Consider the following 19,744-nt stretch of genomic DNA (forward strand, 5'->3'; position numbering starts at 1 on the left):
AAATTCACCCGGGAACAAATCCTCAGGCCAACAAGCACTGAAAATGCTAGTTCTCTCCTCCCTAGGATATTTATCTAAGTACAAAAAGCTAGCATCTGTGGGGTTTTCCTTAAAAGCCTTAAGAATAGTGTCTGCTTAGCAAAACAAAACAAAACAAACACAAACCAAACCTTCACACAGACTTGAGGTTCTTAGCTTTTCTCTAGAGTTTTATGGGTCCTGCTATTAGTGACCACCCTTTAGTGGGCAGAGTTTCCAACCCCTAAACTGAATGAGGACTTGGATTAGCAGTGGGCAGCAGTGCTGGTAGCAACAACTCCCTACAGACGTCTGAGCTGAGGTCCAGCAGAGTTAAATCACACTGAGTGGGATACCATCACGGCATTGTGTACAGTGCAACACTGCCCATTTCTTACCTCCATTGGATTGCAGAAAGTGCTGTTTCAATGTGGAAACTGGTTTGTCTGAGAAAAAAATGGAAAGGTGACAACAACTACACCTGCTTTGGAGATGGCCTGTTCATTTTTAATTGCATCCTTGGGGCCGGTTTTTCAAACCTTCTTTTAATTTTTTGGTTCCCATCTTCCTCGGTTCTATGTCTTCTTTATAGGACAATGGCACACTCGTTGCTTTTCGACTTTCCTATCTCTGACCTTGTCCATGAGTTGGGGGAGGTTAAGTGAATTTACTATTTAAAATCACTCTTGAGAAATAAAAAAAAGTGTATTCCTTTTCAGTCAAACTATGCCCCCAACCTCTCTCCTTGCTTTTAATACATTAAATAGTAAGCAACATGAGAAAGCCTGTTCATTTTCTGTATCATAAACTCTAAAGGGACTCTCATGTTTACACATTAGGATATCAATAAACATTAATAAAGAATATCTTCAACTACTCATATAACAACATGTTTTAAAAACATACTGCATGTTGTTATCAAAAGCAGTAATTCTTTAAATAAAAAGTACAAAGGAAAAGGCCTTACCACACAAAAGCATTAAAAAGTTAGGTGGAGCTGAAATAACAGGCAATGAAGAAAGCTGTCTTACTCTTGCTTTTCAATTGAGGGTCCTGTGAACTTCTGACAGGGGAAGAGTGAGTACTGTGTGAATACAACAGAAATGGGAACAAACTGAAGCTGGGGATTTCCCAATAATTTTATTGAGGTAATTTTTCCCAATTTTATACATATCTGCAGTTCTATATACTTAGGAAAGCTAAACAATGTTCTAAGGCACTTGGAATTGTGCACAGCAAAGTATCCTATTATATTATACCACTAGATAGAGCATAATTTTGCCTTTTAAATAACACAAACACCAGTACGGAATAAAAAAGGTAATACATAGTCTTTCTTTCAGGTTATAATAGTGGAATACATATACATATGTGTGTATACTTGTAGATAATTATACCCACATACTATATATCATACAGTACAGATGAAGAACAAAAAAAAGAAACTGTCATGTTAGTCATTGTACAGTTCCAGTTATTTACACTCACAGATATTATACCTGTGTAGGACTAGATTGCGCACTGGAAATCAGGAATCTTTCAAGCAGTCTGATAATGATCACAGCATACCATTCTTATCATTTTATCCAAAGGTTGAAGTAACAAATGAATACATTTAGTCCATTAATTAAAAATCACTATTATATAAGAAAAAAATGACTAGTTGGAATTTCTAGCAGGTACTAAATCTGTGAAGTTGGTGTAGAATGGTTTGAACACACTGGCATGTTTCTAAGCCACAGAAAATTTAAAAAGGAGAAAGAAAACTTAGTGCCTGTGCTTTAAGGAATAAAAGTGGTTTGACCCTCAATTCGTTCAGATTATTTCCAAATGTTAGTCAGCACTGCAGTGGCAACAACAAAACAGCCAAAGAATAACAAAAGTATCCAGGAAGGGAAAAACCCCCAACTTGGCAAGTGGCGCAAATATTATTGGCATCTTATTATTATATCATAAAATTGACCTGAGGGTGGAGTGGCACTCTGCCTCATGTACTCCTTTCAATGTATTCTCTTTAAAAAAAAATACTGCTATTTAAAAAGAATTCTTCAGCACCATCTAAAAGTTTACAATATAATCACCTTTATTGACTCTGATTTGCTGTGCCTCAAAAAAAAAAAAAAAAACCTTAAGAATTTTTGGTATTTTAAAAATGATAGTAGCTACATTGGTTTCTTTCCATTAGCCACAGTTTATCTAAATAATTTCAAGACCTCCTTACTATTCAGTTTTGGTGACAGACAGGGACAAAGAGACCAAGCATGTTTCTGTCTGATTAGGGCAGTTTAATTTTTCGTCAAGGTAAAGCACACCTTGCTTTGTGGGTGACCATCAAGGAAGTATGAATGACATGCATGCAATCCACAGTTTATCTGTATTTCCTTTGTAGTGCAGGATTCAAAATCTTGTTAGAAAAGTTGAAGTGCATGACTGTATTTACACAAGGGGTACTGTAGCCTTTGCAAGTGAATTAAATGCTTCATTAATAGGACAAGCATGCAATTAATTCTCTGGGAATTCCTGGGACACAGATGTCACCAGGTGAAAGCCAAAGGTGACTCCCAAAGACCACGGGCTTTGCCTATGTGGAATGTTAGCAGTTGTGTTTGTGTTTAACCCGTGCGACAATCCTCATGACGTTGACAGGGATTAAGACCAATAGTGGAGGCCTGTAATGAAATGGTGAGGCCAAACAATAAAGACAAAAAAGCCTGCTTCGTGTAAAATCTGTCCTCAAGTACCCACGGAGACTGTGTTAAGTTATTATGACCACCAGAACTGCGAGGCTGCCTGGCACCCTCTGTCCTGAAGAACTGGCAAGCTAAAGCTTCACAGAAGGAGAAACAGCACCCAGGCCTACAGAAACACAAGGCAGAGAGACAGTGGAGTTCAGGTGCGGGGTACCACCCTCCAAGAAGGGCATTTGCACCTGGGGGAAGGTTTTTTACCACTGGTTTTCACAGCAACTGAGAAAGCTCCTGGCATTTAGCCAGCAGGGTCCTGGGACATTAAACATCTTGCAATACGTGGGACATTTCTGTACAACAAAGAATTGTGCAGCTCCAAATGCCAACAGCACCCCACTGAGAAACACTGATCAACAGGGCTTTGCTCATACATGCAGCTGTGCTCACAATTTGATAAACTAAGGGACTTTGTGTGTGTGTGCAGCAAATCCCAGCACGACTGAAAATGACTGTTTCTAAGAGTTGGCTTTGGATGGAAATAGCTGCCACCAGTTCTCCATTTCTTTGCCAGAAATCAACACATACAATGGGAATTCATAATTTGGGATGACCTGGTCTTCAAAAACGGATAGGTTTTTATGTCTCAGCTGCTTTCTAGAAGTGCAAATGGTGTCCTGTGTTTCTAGACAGACCTTAAGGTAATTGATTACAAAATGTAAATGCAAAGTGAAAATGAGAATGGTCTGGGGGTATTCTACCATCATCTCCACCACCTTTTGGTCACTATCTGCTTTTATAGCAAAGTCTTAAGCTTCTCGTTGAAGCTTGGGTTTAAAATATCTGGGGATGAGCTTTCTCTCAGAAACATGTTCCTATTAATTTGATGATTACTTTTGTCATTGCTTTTTCCCTCTAGGACATCTTTTAGTCCTAGAAGTTCATCTGCTTTGCCCAGTAAAACAATTTAAGCACAGTGAGTACAGAGCAAATTACTCAATAGTGTAAGATTAACCACTAAGCTAAGGAATAATTTGCTAGATAAACTGCACCCAAGTGGCTCCTTAGCACTTATAGCATACTGTAACAACCTGAAGAAATGAATGCTTACAGTTTGTGCTTTCACTAGTAATGATAGCCTCAATATGGTTGGGAATTAGGAAGGTTAAAACAGCCCTATCCACACTGAGGAAAACCACGTAGATTAATGTATCTTAAGATGGTTTAATTTCATCTCATCTCTGAGGAAGTGTTCTCCCTCTGTGAAGTTTGTGGCAAGCAGCACTTAAAAATAATAACAGACTAAGGAAGAAAATAGACTTATCACCATTGGAGTGTGGAATTCCATGATGCAGTAGAAAAGACCACCTGTTTCTGTTGTGAATCCAGTATGATTTTTCAAAGTTGTATGTGTCTGACTCTAAAAAATGGAAGTAAAAATGTCTACTATGTGTCAATGTGATACGTATCAGGACAGGTAGCAGCAACATAGTTTTTTTTCCCTCTTGTAAGTGTGAGCTATTACATTTTTTTAAGTGTGCCAATGCAGCACTGAATTTAACTGCAGAGTGTAAAACCCGAGTTTCGGATTTTAGACTCAGTTCTTATTTTCAAATGTGGCAATTTTGAATGGTGCGTTCAATTTTTTTATTTATGTAAATTTTAGAATTTTCTTCTAACAGAATATATTTAATAACATCAGAAAAAAATGATTATACTCATGCTAACAAAAGATACGAAGACGAAACCAGAAGGCCAGTTTTTCTGGTAAAACAGAGGGACAGATATGTCTGCTTTTTCCTTCCTTTAAAATAGCTGTTCAAATGCTAAAAATGACTCTCTGAATATTATAGTTTTCAGTTAAATAGTTTGAGGAATTAACATGAAGAGAAATTACCAGAAACAGAACAAAATGCAAGACGCTTTACCTACACAGAGTTATTAGGCAAGCTGTCTTAAATTAACGCTGACCTCCAGAGACTAATTTTTCAGACTGACTGGTAATGACCACGAAGATGCTGAGAAAACCTGTTGAGCAGCTTCTTGCTACCTTAATATCCATGTGGTTTCCTCCCTCCATTTAAGAAAGAGATGGAAATGGTCAATTAGTTTTTATGGTCTTTCTAGTTCTTGCTGGGTGGGACCTTCCTGGAGATGGGTTTGTTTTCTTCCTTAATCACCTCCTGGGGACTCAGGAAAACCCACTCACTTGTTCTTTGTCACCTAATGTCACAATTTGAATAGTGAAAAACCTGGAATTGTGTTACAACAACAACAACAAAAGTAATCCAATTCCCACACACATTTGTTTTCTTTATAGAACATAAGCTGATCAGTGGGACTGCAGAAACGTGGGCAGTGGGCAGAGGCATAATTATATGGAAGGTGTCTACACCTTCACTTTCTTTTAGGGCCACCAAGCAGGAGACCCATGGATGGACTGCTGGTGGGGATAAGCAGTGTTTCTGCCTTTTAAAATTAACTATTAAAACAGCCCTATTCTGCAAAATACAGCTAAGCTCATAATCCTTTAATTCCTTCCATAGGTTTTTATTTAATGATTACTTTTAACAAAATAAGTGGTTACAATGAAGTAACTTATTCCAGTTACTTAACATTTAGATTAGCAGTAGTTAATTTTTTTTTTTTTTTTACTTTTAAACTTCAGTTTGAAGACAAATTGTGGGTAGTTCATAAATCAGACATTGTCGTTATACACAAGGAAACAAAGGGACTTCAAAAAGTTCATGGAAAATAAAAGATGACCTCATTTGGGGCCAATTTTTAAAAAGTTCATGCAGAATTTTTCATACTAAGCATTTCCATGGCCTTTTTAGAGAATCCCTCATATGCGTGGATTTAAAAATCTTTTAATTCATTTTACATGAACCTTTTGAAGTATCAGCATTTCATTTTTGTACTGGGTATATCTCATTATAGAGAATAAAGAATTGCATCATATCCACCACTAATAGGAAAATATTTTATCAACCAAATAGAAACTTTCTACTACATATATCTTGAGTGATAATGTCTTATATTTACCATTATATAAAGACTTCGTGATTAGAAATTTTTAAAACATGTTCAAAGATGATAAGCATACAAAATGAAAAAAAATTTTTTATCTTGGCATTTTTCCCAATACACTAAAGTGATAATAAAATAGCATAAGGAAAAAGATGATTTTGGAAAAATAATTAGGCCAAATTTAATTTTTGTGGCTGGTTTGAAACACTATAAATATATAAAATCTCAGCCACAGAGAGACCCTTGGGCAGCTAGAAAAAGGTTTTCAAAGCAAAAATATGTCTTATCCTATTAGCGAAACAACAGTGAAGAATGCACAAGGCTGGGTGCGACAAGAGGTGTGATGCTGATTACTTTCTTAGTTATAAAATGGTCCTAACTTTTTATAATAGACCAACTTTTCATCATTCAATATAAGTAGTTCTACAAAATATTAATGAGTAGCAGAATCTACATTTATTCATCAGATTAAATGCCCACTTTTGGGTTGAAATTGGAAATGAATGTCTTACATTATTATGGACCAGAAACACTGCAAAAAATTCTAGTCCAAGCTTTCAGAATAAAATAAAATCTATTTAAAACTTATCTTCTTTTTATATCTTTCATGTGTTTTTAATAAAAGAGGCAAAAAAATAATGAAAAAACAATTAAATACCAGGTAGTATTTAAAAATGGCCATATGAGTTTGGGAGCAGAAGTCATACTGTGCCTGTTACTCCATGGAAAATAACAATACAACAATAGATGGTTTCTTAATGTAAACAATGCTGACTATAAGTTCACAGGGAACTATCCATGACTTCAATCTCACTGATACTTTTGCATTGAAAGTAAATACTATATTATGAATGCAAGCTGCAGATTTTTAAAATATGACAAGGTTTTTCTCACACATGACTTAGCAGAAATTTGCTGTGTTCTTTTAAGCCTTTGGATGAGTATTTTTAAAAACTATGTGCTTCATTTATTTGTTTTTAATAGCAGCAACCCAACTTTTGCTATGCAGCACTGAAAAATAACTGGCCCTTTGCATTCCCACTGAGAACTAACTGCAGGCAGAGCACATGTATCTCACTTAATTTAGAATCAGGTTTGAAACCAGGTGTCATGATTGTCGATGCTATCACCTTTAGGTCAAGTACAATTGCTCTGACTTTGGAGATAATCAAGACAGGGAAAGGCCAAAAGGTTAATTTCTGAAGCCTGTTACAGTTTTAAAGGGTCACATTACATCTGACTTTATTCCCAGTCCTGTTATCCTGTGGAAGGTTGATACACTAAGAAAGGAGTATAAAAAATGTCAAGTGTGTATAGCTATGCTACTTAAGGCATGCAACAAAATTTGGGCAAGCATGCTCATCAAGAGTCCATTGAAGCCTCTTGCGTTTAAGAAAAAGATGCATGAAAACATTCAGACGTATTTCTGGCAACTGGATTCACTGGCACAACATAAAATAATGGTACTATACTGTATAAACTTAATGGTGAAACAAGAGTATTTTTTCAGAATCAAGTCAAGGAATCCTCATTGGGTGACTAGATTCCCAAATCCCTTAATAAGTTTTCAGCTACCAAATGCCCTCTTCAAAAATATATTTATGCTTCCATTTTCTCTTTTCTTCATTAACATAATGAAATATTTCTCTTTCTTTCCAATTTTCAACTCCCACCCCTTTCCCGTGCCCAGCAACTCCAATCACCATTTTTCTTTACCCTGCACTATACAATTTGGCTTTCAGGTAATGGGGAGCCAGCGATTGTCTTCTGCTCATCTTCTTTGACTAAAACTCCTGATGAAGAATAACTGGTGTCCCTTACCACCAATACACATTCTGGGAGGCAAGAGTCACAGCATATTTCTTTTGGCTTGTTGGCCCCATCTGCGCTGTACAGGTGAGGAGCACTTTCGAACAAGGCTGAGTCACATGCTGCCTTCACCCCAAGTTAAACGGAAACACACACATTCAAATCCCAGTGCAACATCAGGTTTTCAGGAAGCAGAGCTTCCCCTAAAGATGATCAGTCCACATTCCCAAATAGTCTTGCACTTCACTATGGACGATGAAACCTGGAATAAGAAGCAACAAATACTGTCAGTCTGTGGTGCAGCAAAACTCTCTGAATTCAAGGAGCTAAGGCATGGCAAGGTTTACAACAAAAGTCTGTTCTAGGCACCCCTCCCCCCAACTAAATTACTGGTATCAACTGCTGTCATAGCAGAATACAGTTATATGAAGACACTTCAAAGAATTTATACAAAAGTGCAATTAAAAGCTAAGTTTATTTGGTGTAAAAAGAAAAAAGAGAAAGGTGTAAAAAAAAAAAAACTCTTCATGTATACATGAGCACTTCCAAAAGTTTATGTAGAATGCATACTATAAAAAAACCCATTTATGGATTTCAAGGATTTCTGCACCAAAATAAATTTATCTTTAATTCAATTTTATACAAATCTTTTGGCATTTCTTTGTAAATGTTATGTTGGAAAGCAGAGAGAACTCTTAATGTAGAAGAGGCTGGTTATACTCTTCAAGTTATTGAGCCACCAAGACCGAACACCACTATTCCTGAAGGTTCCATTCTAACTCATGGCTGAGATGCTTCACGAAGAAGAACACAAATAGCCCCTCTTTTATTAGCTTCAGCCTCTTGTCACTCCTCCTGATGTCTCCATCTACTTTTAACCTCTGGGTTTCCAAACACCTGTTGGGTATTTTCATCCAGCTAGCCCACATATCAAACATGTTTACAACTATTCAAAGATTTTCTTGTTAGCTTGCCATTGCAGTTTCTATTTCATTGAATCTTTCATTTGTAAGAACAGTTATAGTCAAGAAGCCCCAGATTTGCAATACATTGCATTGCTTCACCTTTATTTCCCATCAGGTATCTAACCCACACTTGGTTGCCTGTAACTGAATCATTAGTGCCCTTGCCATCCTTTGGTGGCACTACTTAAATGTTCTGCCTGCTAGCTAGTCCCCCAGCTCCCTTTCCCTCCATGCCAGTTTCTGAACATGCCCTGCCTTTTTATCATCCTTTTGAACATTCTGTACCCTTATACTGCAATTACCACCCTTCACTTTACTATCTATGGTTTCATCTTCAAAATCAAGGTCAAAAGCTGTCAACTATATTTACTTTTTTTAAAAAATTAAAATTTTAAAATATTCTAGAAATATTTATTTTATCAGAAAGGCAGACAGAGAAAAAGAGACTGAGATCTTCCATCCACTGGTTGACCCCCTAAATGCCCACCAACAGCTAGGGCTGGGCCAGACCAAAGGCAGGGACCTGGATTCAATTCGGGTCTCCTATGTGGGTGGCCAAGACCTAAGCACTGAGTCATCCCCCTGCAGCCTCTGGTATGCACACCAACAGGAAGCTGGAGCAGAAGCAGAGGAACCAGGCACTTTCAAATGGGATGCAGGTGTCACACGCAGCAATCCAACTGCTGTGCCAGATGTCTGTCCCTGTAAAGCTTTGTCTGATTCAGCTCTTTAGACTACCTTGGGACTCCACATTGCTGGAAGTCTACTTAGCATTTCCCTTTGTCTTTTAGAATCTGATGCTCATCTGCCTTGCTAAACCAGCACACTCCCTGGGCTCATGTCCTATACTCTGCCCATCAGATCTATGCTCCTCACCATCACCAGCACCACCACTATGAAATACTAATGGCACCATGCCAGTTCTTTGTTAAGAGCACTGCATGGCTCTCCGTTACCTACAAAATAAAACTTACATTTCCTGGAGTGGCAAGCAAGATCTTTCAGACTGTGGCTCAACCCATGTTTCTAGGTGTTTTCCCACCACTGCTTCCCATATACTTTTAGGTTCTGATCATCAGCCCTCCCTCCACATTCTTAACCCACAGCACAGTATGAGATCTAAAAATGCCCTCAACAGTGCTTTTGTACACAAGAGTTTTTGGGTGCCCTGCAGGTAAAATGGAATAGAAAAGGTCACCAGTTGGATTTCTATGTTGTCAGATTTGATCAGTTTTGAGCAGAGAAAAATCCTATTTCACATCCCTAGGCTACCCTGTGATTATGACTCTTGTCACAAAACACCTACCTTTTTTTTTTTTTTTTTGCTACATAGGGGAATACATGAAATTGGGCTATAATCAAACTTTTGACAATGACTAGAAAAGCAAATCCAGAGAGATCCAAAGGCTTGAAACTAACAGTATCACTTCTTGTGGAGCAGGCCACACTAGCACTGTGCAGGCCCCAACAAAAGGAGCAGGAGCCTGGGGACGCTGATGACATAGGACAATACATGGTACCTTCAGGATCCTCATTCCACAAGCCACTGAAGGGTTCTTTTTCTTAGGTTCAGCTTTTCTAGGGGTTAAATAAAAACTTATCTAACTTAGTAATTATTTAGCTCTCTCCAAATTTGTTGGGCTTTGCACACCAAACATCCCACAATGTGCTAATCTTCAGATATTTGTTAGGTCCTGGATTCAAAGGACAAGTGTTGAGAAATCTTATGCAACATGCTTTCTCTTCCTACAGGTAATGTTTGTGGGATGAAGAAGGTAAATGAAGAATTTGGGTAAAAAAATGAGCAGTCAGGAGAATCGAAGAGACATTTGGTAGCAGACATTTGGGGTAGACACTTGATGCTTTGGTTAAGTAACCATGTGGGACACTCACATCTCATGTTAAAGTACCTGGGTTTGAGTGCTGGCTCCAGCCTCCTGGAGGCAGCAGGTGATGGCTCAAGTTGTTGGATCCCAACCACCAAAGTGGGAGTACCTGGATTGAATTCCAGGCTGCTGGCTTCTGCCTGGCCCAGCCCTGGCTGTTGCAGTCATTTGGGGAGTGAACCAGTAGATATAAGAATTCTGTGTGTATGTGTGTGTGTCTGTCTCTGTCTCTTGGCATTCAAATAAATGAAAAGTAATATACAAAAAAATTGTTAAGCATTTTTCTATAAAGTAACCTTCTTCAATTTCCAGAAACTAGCAAGGGCACCATAAGATTTTTTGTTTCATCTTTAGAGGCTTTCCATGCCTAAAATACTCTCATGGGCTTTTTAGCCAGATCCGAATGCCTTAAGGGCTGATTCTGAGGCCAGAGTGCTGTTTAGAACATCTGCCATTCTATGAGTCTGCTGCTGTATCCTGCTTCCCATGTTGGATCATTCTCTCCTTTTTAATTATATCTATTGTTATTAGCAGACACTTGGTCTTATTTATGTGATCCCTTTGACACTTATTCCTATCTTCCTATAAGCTTTCCAGACAATCCAGAAGCAACAGTTACTTCTTACACACAGCCCTCCAGTCCCCAATGTTCCCACCCCCAACTCATTATCCCACCCCTTTAATGTATTGCCAATGTAGGTTCAATGGAAATAACATGCTTTTCTTCCTCAAGTTTTATAAAAAATACCCATAATTCTGGGTCTGCTGATGATTTTTCCAACTTCTACCTATCCTTGATGCTAGTGATGAAGAACTTTTCCCAGGACTTGTCTTTTCTTTCTCACTAGCATTTGAAATGGTACAATGAACAATGAACTTTTTTTATTTTCTTTTCTTTGAGAGATAGAAGCTGAGACAGAGAGACAAAGAGAACTCCCATCTGCTGGTTCACTACCCAAGCCAAAGCTAAGTGCTAAGTACTCAATCCAGGTCTTTTACCATTACTTGAGCCATCAACTGCAGCCTCCCAGGGTCCATTAACAGAGAGCTAACATCAGGAGTGTACTTAGGACTTGAGGCCAGGTACTCTGATAGAGGATACAGACATCTTAAGCCAGCATCTTTACTGCTTGACCAAATGCCTGCCCCAATAAGTGAACCCTTTTAGTTCAGAGAGGAGCTCTCAGTCTTAAGAGTTTTGGTTTAACAGACTGCCCAGATTTAGTTTAAAAAATCTAAAATCCAAAAAACAAGTCTTCCACAGATTTCTTGCTCAATTCCATTAGAAAAGGGCATTTATAGCCTGTATAAATTAGGTATTTTATCTTCAGATTCACCTCTAAAATTTTATGGTTAGAGGTACTGAAAATGCAAATTAGAGTTTAGTTACCACTTAGTGGTTTGCATTCATTTTAAAACATGAGAAGTTCAGCTTTGGCTACTGAGAAGTTTGCCTGTGTGACAGAATGACAGCTTTGGCTTTAGGCTTTAACTTGGTGGAGCAATAAATAGATTCACTATGCCCTAAGGATCCTTAAGCTTTTTGTCCACCCTCTTTTCACGACTTTCCTGAGACTCAAATTTGAAGTTATCTATATTGTCTTCTTTTTAAAACTGTAATATACTTTTCTTAGTTTTCATACTGCTGAGAAGGGTTGAATGAAGAAAAAAGCTATTTTTAAGGTTGTGGATTCAGATAAGGATAACTATTTCCATAAAGAGGTCTTTTTTACAATTTAATCCTTAAAAGTTTACTCATCTTCCTATAAATTATAATTCCTCACAAATGTAAAATATTACTTTTCTGGGCTTCCCTTCTGGATATATGTAGATCTGTCAAATAATTCATTTCCCCTTTTTTAAAGAGATCTGCATTGTCATATCTTATACACTTGTGCTAAACAAGGAAAGAGGCTCTCTCAGGGGTGGGGCACATCTGGCCTGCAAAGTCCTATGAAGCCCACAAAAATCCTCTGGTCTCACCCTGCCAAGACAACCCCAGGCCAGACTCAAAATTTAATGAATCTATAGCAGGCTAATATTTAAGCTGATAGTTTTATATGATTTATAAATATCCAAATGGCCCTTGGCAGAAAAAAGTTTCCCCACCCTTATAAGCACCATAGCTCCTTGTTCTCCTGAGAGGCTAGACCGTAGACTGGCCAGGCTCTTAGTAAGCCCAGCACTGAGACAGGCTTTCCATCCTGGGAGTTATAGCAGCCCTTTGCAACTCCTTTTCATTTCTGTCCACGTAGCAAGTCAGTGGAGCATCCAGGAAAGACAGCATCAGACAGAAGCAGCCTTCATGTTCCTCTGGGCTAGACTCTCAGTTAATCTTTATTAAAGTTCTAACCATGGTTCCTGCCATGTCACATTTGGATAAGCCATCTAGAAGCCAAAAGTGTACTTTGCTTTATTGTAAATCCACACAAGGTAGAAATAACTCATGAAGGTACAGAATGACATCACTGCTTACAAATACCTAAGAGGGGACTTCAGAAAGTCCATGCAAAGTAGAATGAAAAGACGTTTCTTTTGGTGGAAAAAAGCTGAAATCCACACATAGTTTTTTTTTTTTTTTTTTTTTTTTTTGGACAGGCAGAGTTAGATAGTGAGAGAGAGCGAGAGAGAGAGACAGAGAGAAAGCTCTTCCTTCCGTTGGTTCATCCCCCAAATGGCTGTTACGGCCGGCGCTGCGCCGATCCGAAGCCAGGAGCCAGGTGCTTTTCCTGGTCTCCCATGCGGGTGCAGGGCCCAAGCACTTGGGCCATCCTCCATTGCCTTCCTGGGCCACAGCAGAGAGCTGGACTGGAAGAGGAGCAACCGGGACTAGAACCCAGTGTGCTGGCGCCTCAGGCAGAGGATTAGCCTAGTGAGCCGCGGCGCCGGCCCATGCATAGTCTTTTTTTTTTTTTTTTCATCTCTAGTTATATCTTTTATTGAATGACTATAAGTATGACAACAACAAGAAGAAAGGAAGCTACATATGTTGAATAAAGAAGGTCTTGCTTCAAACTACCTAAGATCTGCTTTTCTGTCTTTCTGTGAAATGTTTTGGAGAAAATATTTAGAATGAGCTTCAAGATCTGAATGGCCCCAAGGGTGAAGAAACTCATTGCCATTATTACCAAATAAAATGAGAAACACTATGCAGAATATTTGCATTATGATTGCCTCCAATCCTATAAAATACTTTTTGTATTCTATTTCCTAGAATATTCCACACTGCCAAGATTTCTCTAGATATTTTGCATGTCACATAGTTCATATTGTGTTTTTTTTTTTTTTACATTTGACATTATCCCAGTTAGCTTCAGAATGTGCTTTGATCAGGAATTTTATTCAAACAAATGAAACTCAATGAAATTATTTCCTAGAATTTGTTTCAATGACCATTTATTATTTACTAGGCAGTACACTATGTGCTTTTACCACATGCATAGTCTTAATATACATTTTCATGAATATTTTGGATCTCCCTTGTATGTACAGATATCAACATTTTTTTGCACCAAAATAATCTTATCTTTTAGTTCAATTTTCCACAAATTTTCTCAAGTATCCTCAAGTTGGTGCATGTGTGTGTGGATTAGATACCCCCACTCAACACAATCACATTAAGAAAATCTGAAAAGTAGAGAATAAGAAAATAGGGGGTGGTGTTGTAGCTTAGCAGGTTAAGCTGTTGTCTACAACACCAACTACCCAAGTGGCGTGAGAGCTCCACTTCCGATCCAGCTCCCTGCTAATGAGCCTGAGAGAACAGCAGAGGATGGACAAAGTAACTAGGCCCCTGCCACCCACATGGGAAACCCAGATCAGGCTCCTGGCTATTGACTCCTGGCTTCAGCTGGCCAAGCCCCAGCTTTTGCTGCCATTTGGGGAATGAACCAGCAGATGGAAGATCTCTCTTTCTGTCTCTCTCTTTCTCTCTGTAACTCTGCCTTTTAAATAAATTGAAAATCATAAGCATGATGTTTCTAAGTCTCAGGGCCAAAAATATTTCTCTATTGGAATTCAACTTTAATGATGTCATAGAAATTAATGGATGGGGCCAGTGCTGTGGCATAACAGGTAAAACTGCCACTTGCAATGCTGCTTTACTTCCAATCCAGCTCTCTGCTATGGCCTGCAAAAGCAGTAGAAGATGGCCCAAGTCCTTGGGCCCCTGCACCCACATGGGAGACCCGGAAGAAGCTTGTGGCTCCTGGCTTCGGATTGGCACAGCTCTGGCAGGCTGTTATGGCCATTTAAGGAGTGAACCAGCGGATGGAAGACCTCTCTCTCTCTCTTTCTGCCCCTCTTCTCTCTCTGTGTAACTCTTTTAAATAAATAAATTAATTTTTTATAAAAAAAAAGAACTCTAAAAGAAGAAATTAATGGAAAAACAACAGTGGATATTTGCCTTACCACCAAGATTTTAAGAATACTTAAGCAAGCAATATTTATTTTACTGTTGTGAATAATTTTTCCTTATCTTGAGAGATACTGTAAAGAGTATTAACCAATATCTTTTTGGAAAACTTTAAAAGTTTGCCCCCCTTTTTTTGGGGGGGAGGCAGAGTGGACAGTGAGGGAGAGAGACAGAGAGAGAGGTCTTCCTTTGCTGTTGGTTCACCTTCCAATGGCCGCCGCGGCTGGCGCACCGCGCTGATCCGAAGCCAGGAGCCAGGTGCTTCTCCTGGTCTCCCATGTGGGCACAGGGCCCAGGGACTTGGGCCGTCCTCCACTGCACTCCTGGACCACAGCAGAGAGCTGGCCTGGAAAAGGAGCAACCGGGACAGAATCCGGCGCCCCGACTGGGACTAGAACCCGGGGTGCCGGTGCTGTAGGAGGAGGATTAGCCTAGTGAGCCGTGGCGCCGGCCCAAAAGTTTGCCCTTAATATCGACTGTTACTGCCCCAAGATCATATATGTGCATCCATTAATATTTACTTATACAATGAAGATATTGACATACTATTTTGTGAAACACAACAAGTATTTTCTAAGTTCTAAATATTCTAGATGAGCAACTATAGAAAAATAGCAAACAGAATTTTGAAGGTCAAAAAATACTCCATCAGATATAAACATGTACTAACATGTATTCTTTAACATTTAAAAAAAACTATTTTCATTTATTTGAAAGGCAGAGACAGATGGAGGGAGACATTCCATTTTCTGATTCACTACTCAAATGCCCACAATAGTCAGGGCTGTGCCAGACGGAAGCCAGGAGGCAGGAACTTATTCTGGGTCTCCCACGTGTATGGCAAGGGCCCAAGTATTTGAGTCATCACCTACTTCCTCCCAGGGTGAGCAATAGCAGAAAGCTGGAATGCAGTGGAGTAGCCAGGACTCAAACCAGGATTCCTACGCAGGATGTGGGAATCCAAGTGCCTGGTCCCCAAATCCATTCTACTTAAACACTGTGACAAGGCAGGGACAGACACACAGCTCCTTAGAGCATAACCAAGAATTCCAAAATTGACTCACGTGTATAGTAAAAGAGAATTTCACAGCCAGAGGGAATTAAATGACATTGAGACAACCAAGGATTAAGTTAAGAAAAAGTAAAGTTACTTTATTCTTTTGAATCACATGGACAAATAAATGCCCAAAGGATGACAGATCTAAGTGTAAAGAAAAAAAAAAAGGCATTTATCAAAGTTGAAAATAACTGCTTTGGGGTAGGTATCTGGTATAGCAGTTAGGACACTTGGATACCATATTGGAGTAATTGGGCTTGATTCCCACCTCTAGCTCCCAGTTCCAGCTTCCTATTAAGGTAGACCCTAGTAATTGGGTCTTTGCCACCCAAGTGAGAAACTCAGATTGTGTTCCTGACTCCCAGCTCCTACTCTGTTTCAGCTGTCTATTGTGGGCAGCTGGGGAGGGAGCCAGCAGATGGTAGCTCTCTCTTCCTCTTTCTCTGCCTTTCAAATGCATAACATTTTAAAAAAATTAAAATGAAAAAATAATACTTCTATAATAATGGCCTCTCTCCATAAGATGCAAAACTACTAAATAAAAATTTTAAATCTAGATATATTTGAATATGCAAAAATTTAAACAAAAGACCACTATAAAATTAAAAGTTTAGCAACAGTTTGGAGAAAAATAATGTGACATGTAATAATGGATGATATCCACAATTTCTCTATAAATCCATATAAAAAGGACAAACAATCCAAAAGAAAACTGATCAAAGATTCTAGAATAGGCAAATCAAAGAAAAAAAATTTAAGTCAATTAGAAACAATGTAATGGAGTATTATTGTTGGTCCTTTAGAACGGCAGTATCTCAACATCTGTCCCTTCCACTCCCAGGCCCCAGGACTGATGAGGGTGAGTGAGTAGACCAGGCATGCCCATGAATGGCAGGTCTGTAAACTAATGCCCTTTTTGGGCAATTACAGTATGTAAACAATATATATCCACAGATCTGGCCAATCCATCGATGGTATTATCACAGAAATACTAACAATAATGCACACAGAAACATGCATAAAGAGAGTCAAGGCAGCACAGTTAATCATGAAAAACGGAAAAACTTCATAAAGATACATCTATAATATAATTGTTCAATATCTTAATGTTGAATTATCTATGAAATGCTATAGAGTCAAACAAATGAATGAAACATATTCTAATACAGATATTTTCTAGATGTTTTGTGAGAAGGTATACATAAATGCGTGTGTGTGTGTGTATGAAGGCACTTCAAGTTCATGGAAAATGAAACTCTAAGTTGTTTATTTTGGTGCAAAAAAATCCATACATAATGTTTTTACATAATGTTTTCATGAACTTTTTGAAGACTCCTTGTATATGTTTGTAAATGCAGAGAAAAATGTCTGGAAGGATCTACATCAAATCTTTACCACTGCTCACTTGTGAGAATGGAAATGAGATGGGGGAGGCATGAACGGGAGTTTCATTTTACTTATCGACTTTTGTATAATCTTTGAATGCTTTATTTGAATATGCTATTTTTGTACATAAAATACATGTATAGAAAAAATGCTCTCTACTTCTCCCTGTACCCCAATTTTATTATGCTTGTTCACAGAGTACAGAAGAGAGATTCTCTTTCAGTAGAAGTACTTGGTCCCCTTCCACCCATGGGGGAGGAGGATGAGGATGGAGTTGGGGCCATTTGGGGATGGTCCCAGTTGATGAAAGAGCTCTCTTAGTCTCTCCCCCTCTCTAACTCTGCATTTCAAGTAAATAAATAAATCTTAAAAAGAAATTCATTATTCTGAATCAGAGAATTAAAGAGAGAGAGGGAGAGTCAGAGAGAGAATGTATGTGTAATACAGAGAGAGCTCCCATCTGCTGGCTCACCCCCAGATGCCCACAATGGCCAGGGCTGAGCCAGGCTGAAGCTGGGAGCTGGGAACTCAATCCAAGTCTTCCCATGGGTGGCAGAAACCTAATTACTTGAGCTGTCACTGCAGTCTGCAATGGTCTGCAATAACAGAAAGCTGGAGTCAAGAGCCAGAGCTAGGAACTGAAACCAGGTACGCTGATAGAGAGAGAGAGGCACCTTAACTGCTAGGCTAAACTTCTGCCCCTATTAATTCAATTAAGAAACATCTGTGTTCAAATTGTTAGGCGCGCACCTGTTATACAAGAGAATTCAATACACTTGTGGGACAGAATAAACAAAACACCTGTGACCTGTGGGGTTCAATGACAGGATCACAAAGGTCCCTTCTGGTTTAAGTAATCTGCGAAACTGAAGGGTGCTGGGAGGAAAACTGATGGAGTCCCATGATCTTCTGTGGTATCAATAAAGACTGGATTCACATTCTAAGTTCCCTCTTCTGAAAATACAGTTTCTATCCTTAGCTCTGACTACTGTGAACCCAAAGTGACACACATGTGTCCACAATGACTCTTGCCAGAATCTGTTCTGGGCATACAACTTGAAGAGTGCATTCAAGAGTGAAATAAATGATGTTGATACTTGTCTTCTGGCCCAGAAAATGAATCTAAGAAAAGAACCAAATGCAGCCCTTTTGAATGACTCACATTTCCTTGAAAGAAATAAAAACAATTTAATTTTAGGAATTCTTATTCAGCATGATTAATCTTACAGATCCTAAAAGAGATATGAGTTCCTTATGAAATTCCAGAAATTAAGCATCTTTTCTAGTCATATCTTTAGTTTATTTAGATGTTTAATTATCTGAAAGGTGGAGCATCTGAAAGAAACTGGGGGGAGGGGTGTGGGATGGAGGAAGGGAGGGAGGGAGGGAGATCTTTCTTTTGCTGGTTCAATTCCCAAGTAGCCACAACAGCCAGGGCTGGGCTAGGCGGAAGCCAGGAGCAACAAACTCCATCCAGGTCTCCAACATGGGTGGCAGTAGTCCAAGCACTTTAGCCATTATACATTGCCTTCCGAGGTGCATTAGCAGGAAGCTGGATTGGAAGTGGGTTAAGCTGTCTCTTGTAACACCAGCTTCCCATATCACAATGCTGGCCACTAGTCATATTCTTTAAAACTGTCACATTTATTGTTAGCTTACCAATAAATGCATACAAGGGTGAATGTGAGAGAAGCAAAATGTTCATTAGATAGTTTTATGCTAAACCTTAATTGAAAAATCGTTCACTTGTGTTGGGCATTGCCTAAAATCTCCATTACAATATGGCGACTGGTGAATGTTTGAGGGGCGTGTCTGTGGCTGCTTCGGTTAAGGGTTAAGCTACGTAAGATCAGATCACTGGCAGGGATAGGTCCTCTTTAGTTCTGGACATGTGGACAGTGCGTGATCCCTATACTTTACTTAAGGTGCCCCTGTGCGTGGTCCACCCATGCCTGCGTGACCTTTTCGCTGATTGGCTCCCCTACTGCGCATGTCCTTCGTAAGCTTTATAAGCCTATATACTTCCTCAATAAAGCAGTTCCTGCTTCGACAAAACTCACGGGTGCTTGCTGTGGTGTGTTCTTCACCCGTCGACCTTACCCTTCCCGTTCGCCTTGTTGGGGAGTGTCTGTACTGGCCCCTGCTGGTCAGGGGCCAGCCTCAGGCTTGAGACCCCGACACACTTGCAATAAATGACATGACATAAAGATTTACCATCGTAATCATTTTCAATATGTCAAACTATATTTTGTCTACTCACCTTGTAAACTGTCGACTCTCTTCGTGAACTTCCATTTCTGTGCTTTTAAATTCATTTAGTTCTTTCCTTATTGCTGCCTGAAAAGGAAAATATAGATAAACAGGATTGTTATTTTGGTCATGTTTCCCCAATATATACAGCATGAATGAACAGACATTCTTTTAAGAAATGTTTCAGAGACAGAAAGGGATTCCTAATTTCCACCAGGCAATGGCATAATAAATATAATATACTA

At 39.0% G+C, this 19,744-nt stretch overlaps 1 protein-coding gene across 10 annotated transcripts in view; it reads right to left on the minus strand.

The window, feature by feature from the left end:
• Window positions 1-1,139: 1,139 nt before the first annotated feature.
• The window catches only part of PHACTR2 (phosphatase and actin regulator 2), a 321,121-nt gene continuing 302,516 nt past the window's right edge, over window positions 1,140-19,744 (minus strand). For all 10 annotated transcript variants that reach the window (XM_051854253.2, XM_008263585.4, XM_051854256.2 and 7 more), the window contains 2 exons: window positions 19,510-19,586; window positions 1,140-7,803 (listed from right to left, as the gene is read on the minus strand). In XM_051854253.2, coding sequence (XP_051710213.1) covers window positions 7,788-7,803; window positions 19,510-19,586 — 93 coding nt within the window. In that variant the 3' untranslated portion in view covers window positions 1,140-7,787. The remainder of the gene's footprint in view (window positions 7,804-19,509; window positions 19,587-19,744) is intronic.

The sequence above is a fragment of the Oryctolagus cuniculus genome, chromosome 5 (genome assembly GCF_964237555.1).
Source record: "Oryctolagus cuniculus chromosome 5, mOryCun1.1, whole genome shotgun sequence".
Classification (NCBI taxonomy): Eukaryota; Metazoa; Chordata; class Mammalia; order Lagomorpha; family Leporidae; genus Oryctolagus; species Oryctolagus cuniculus.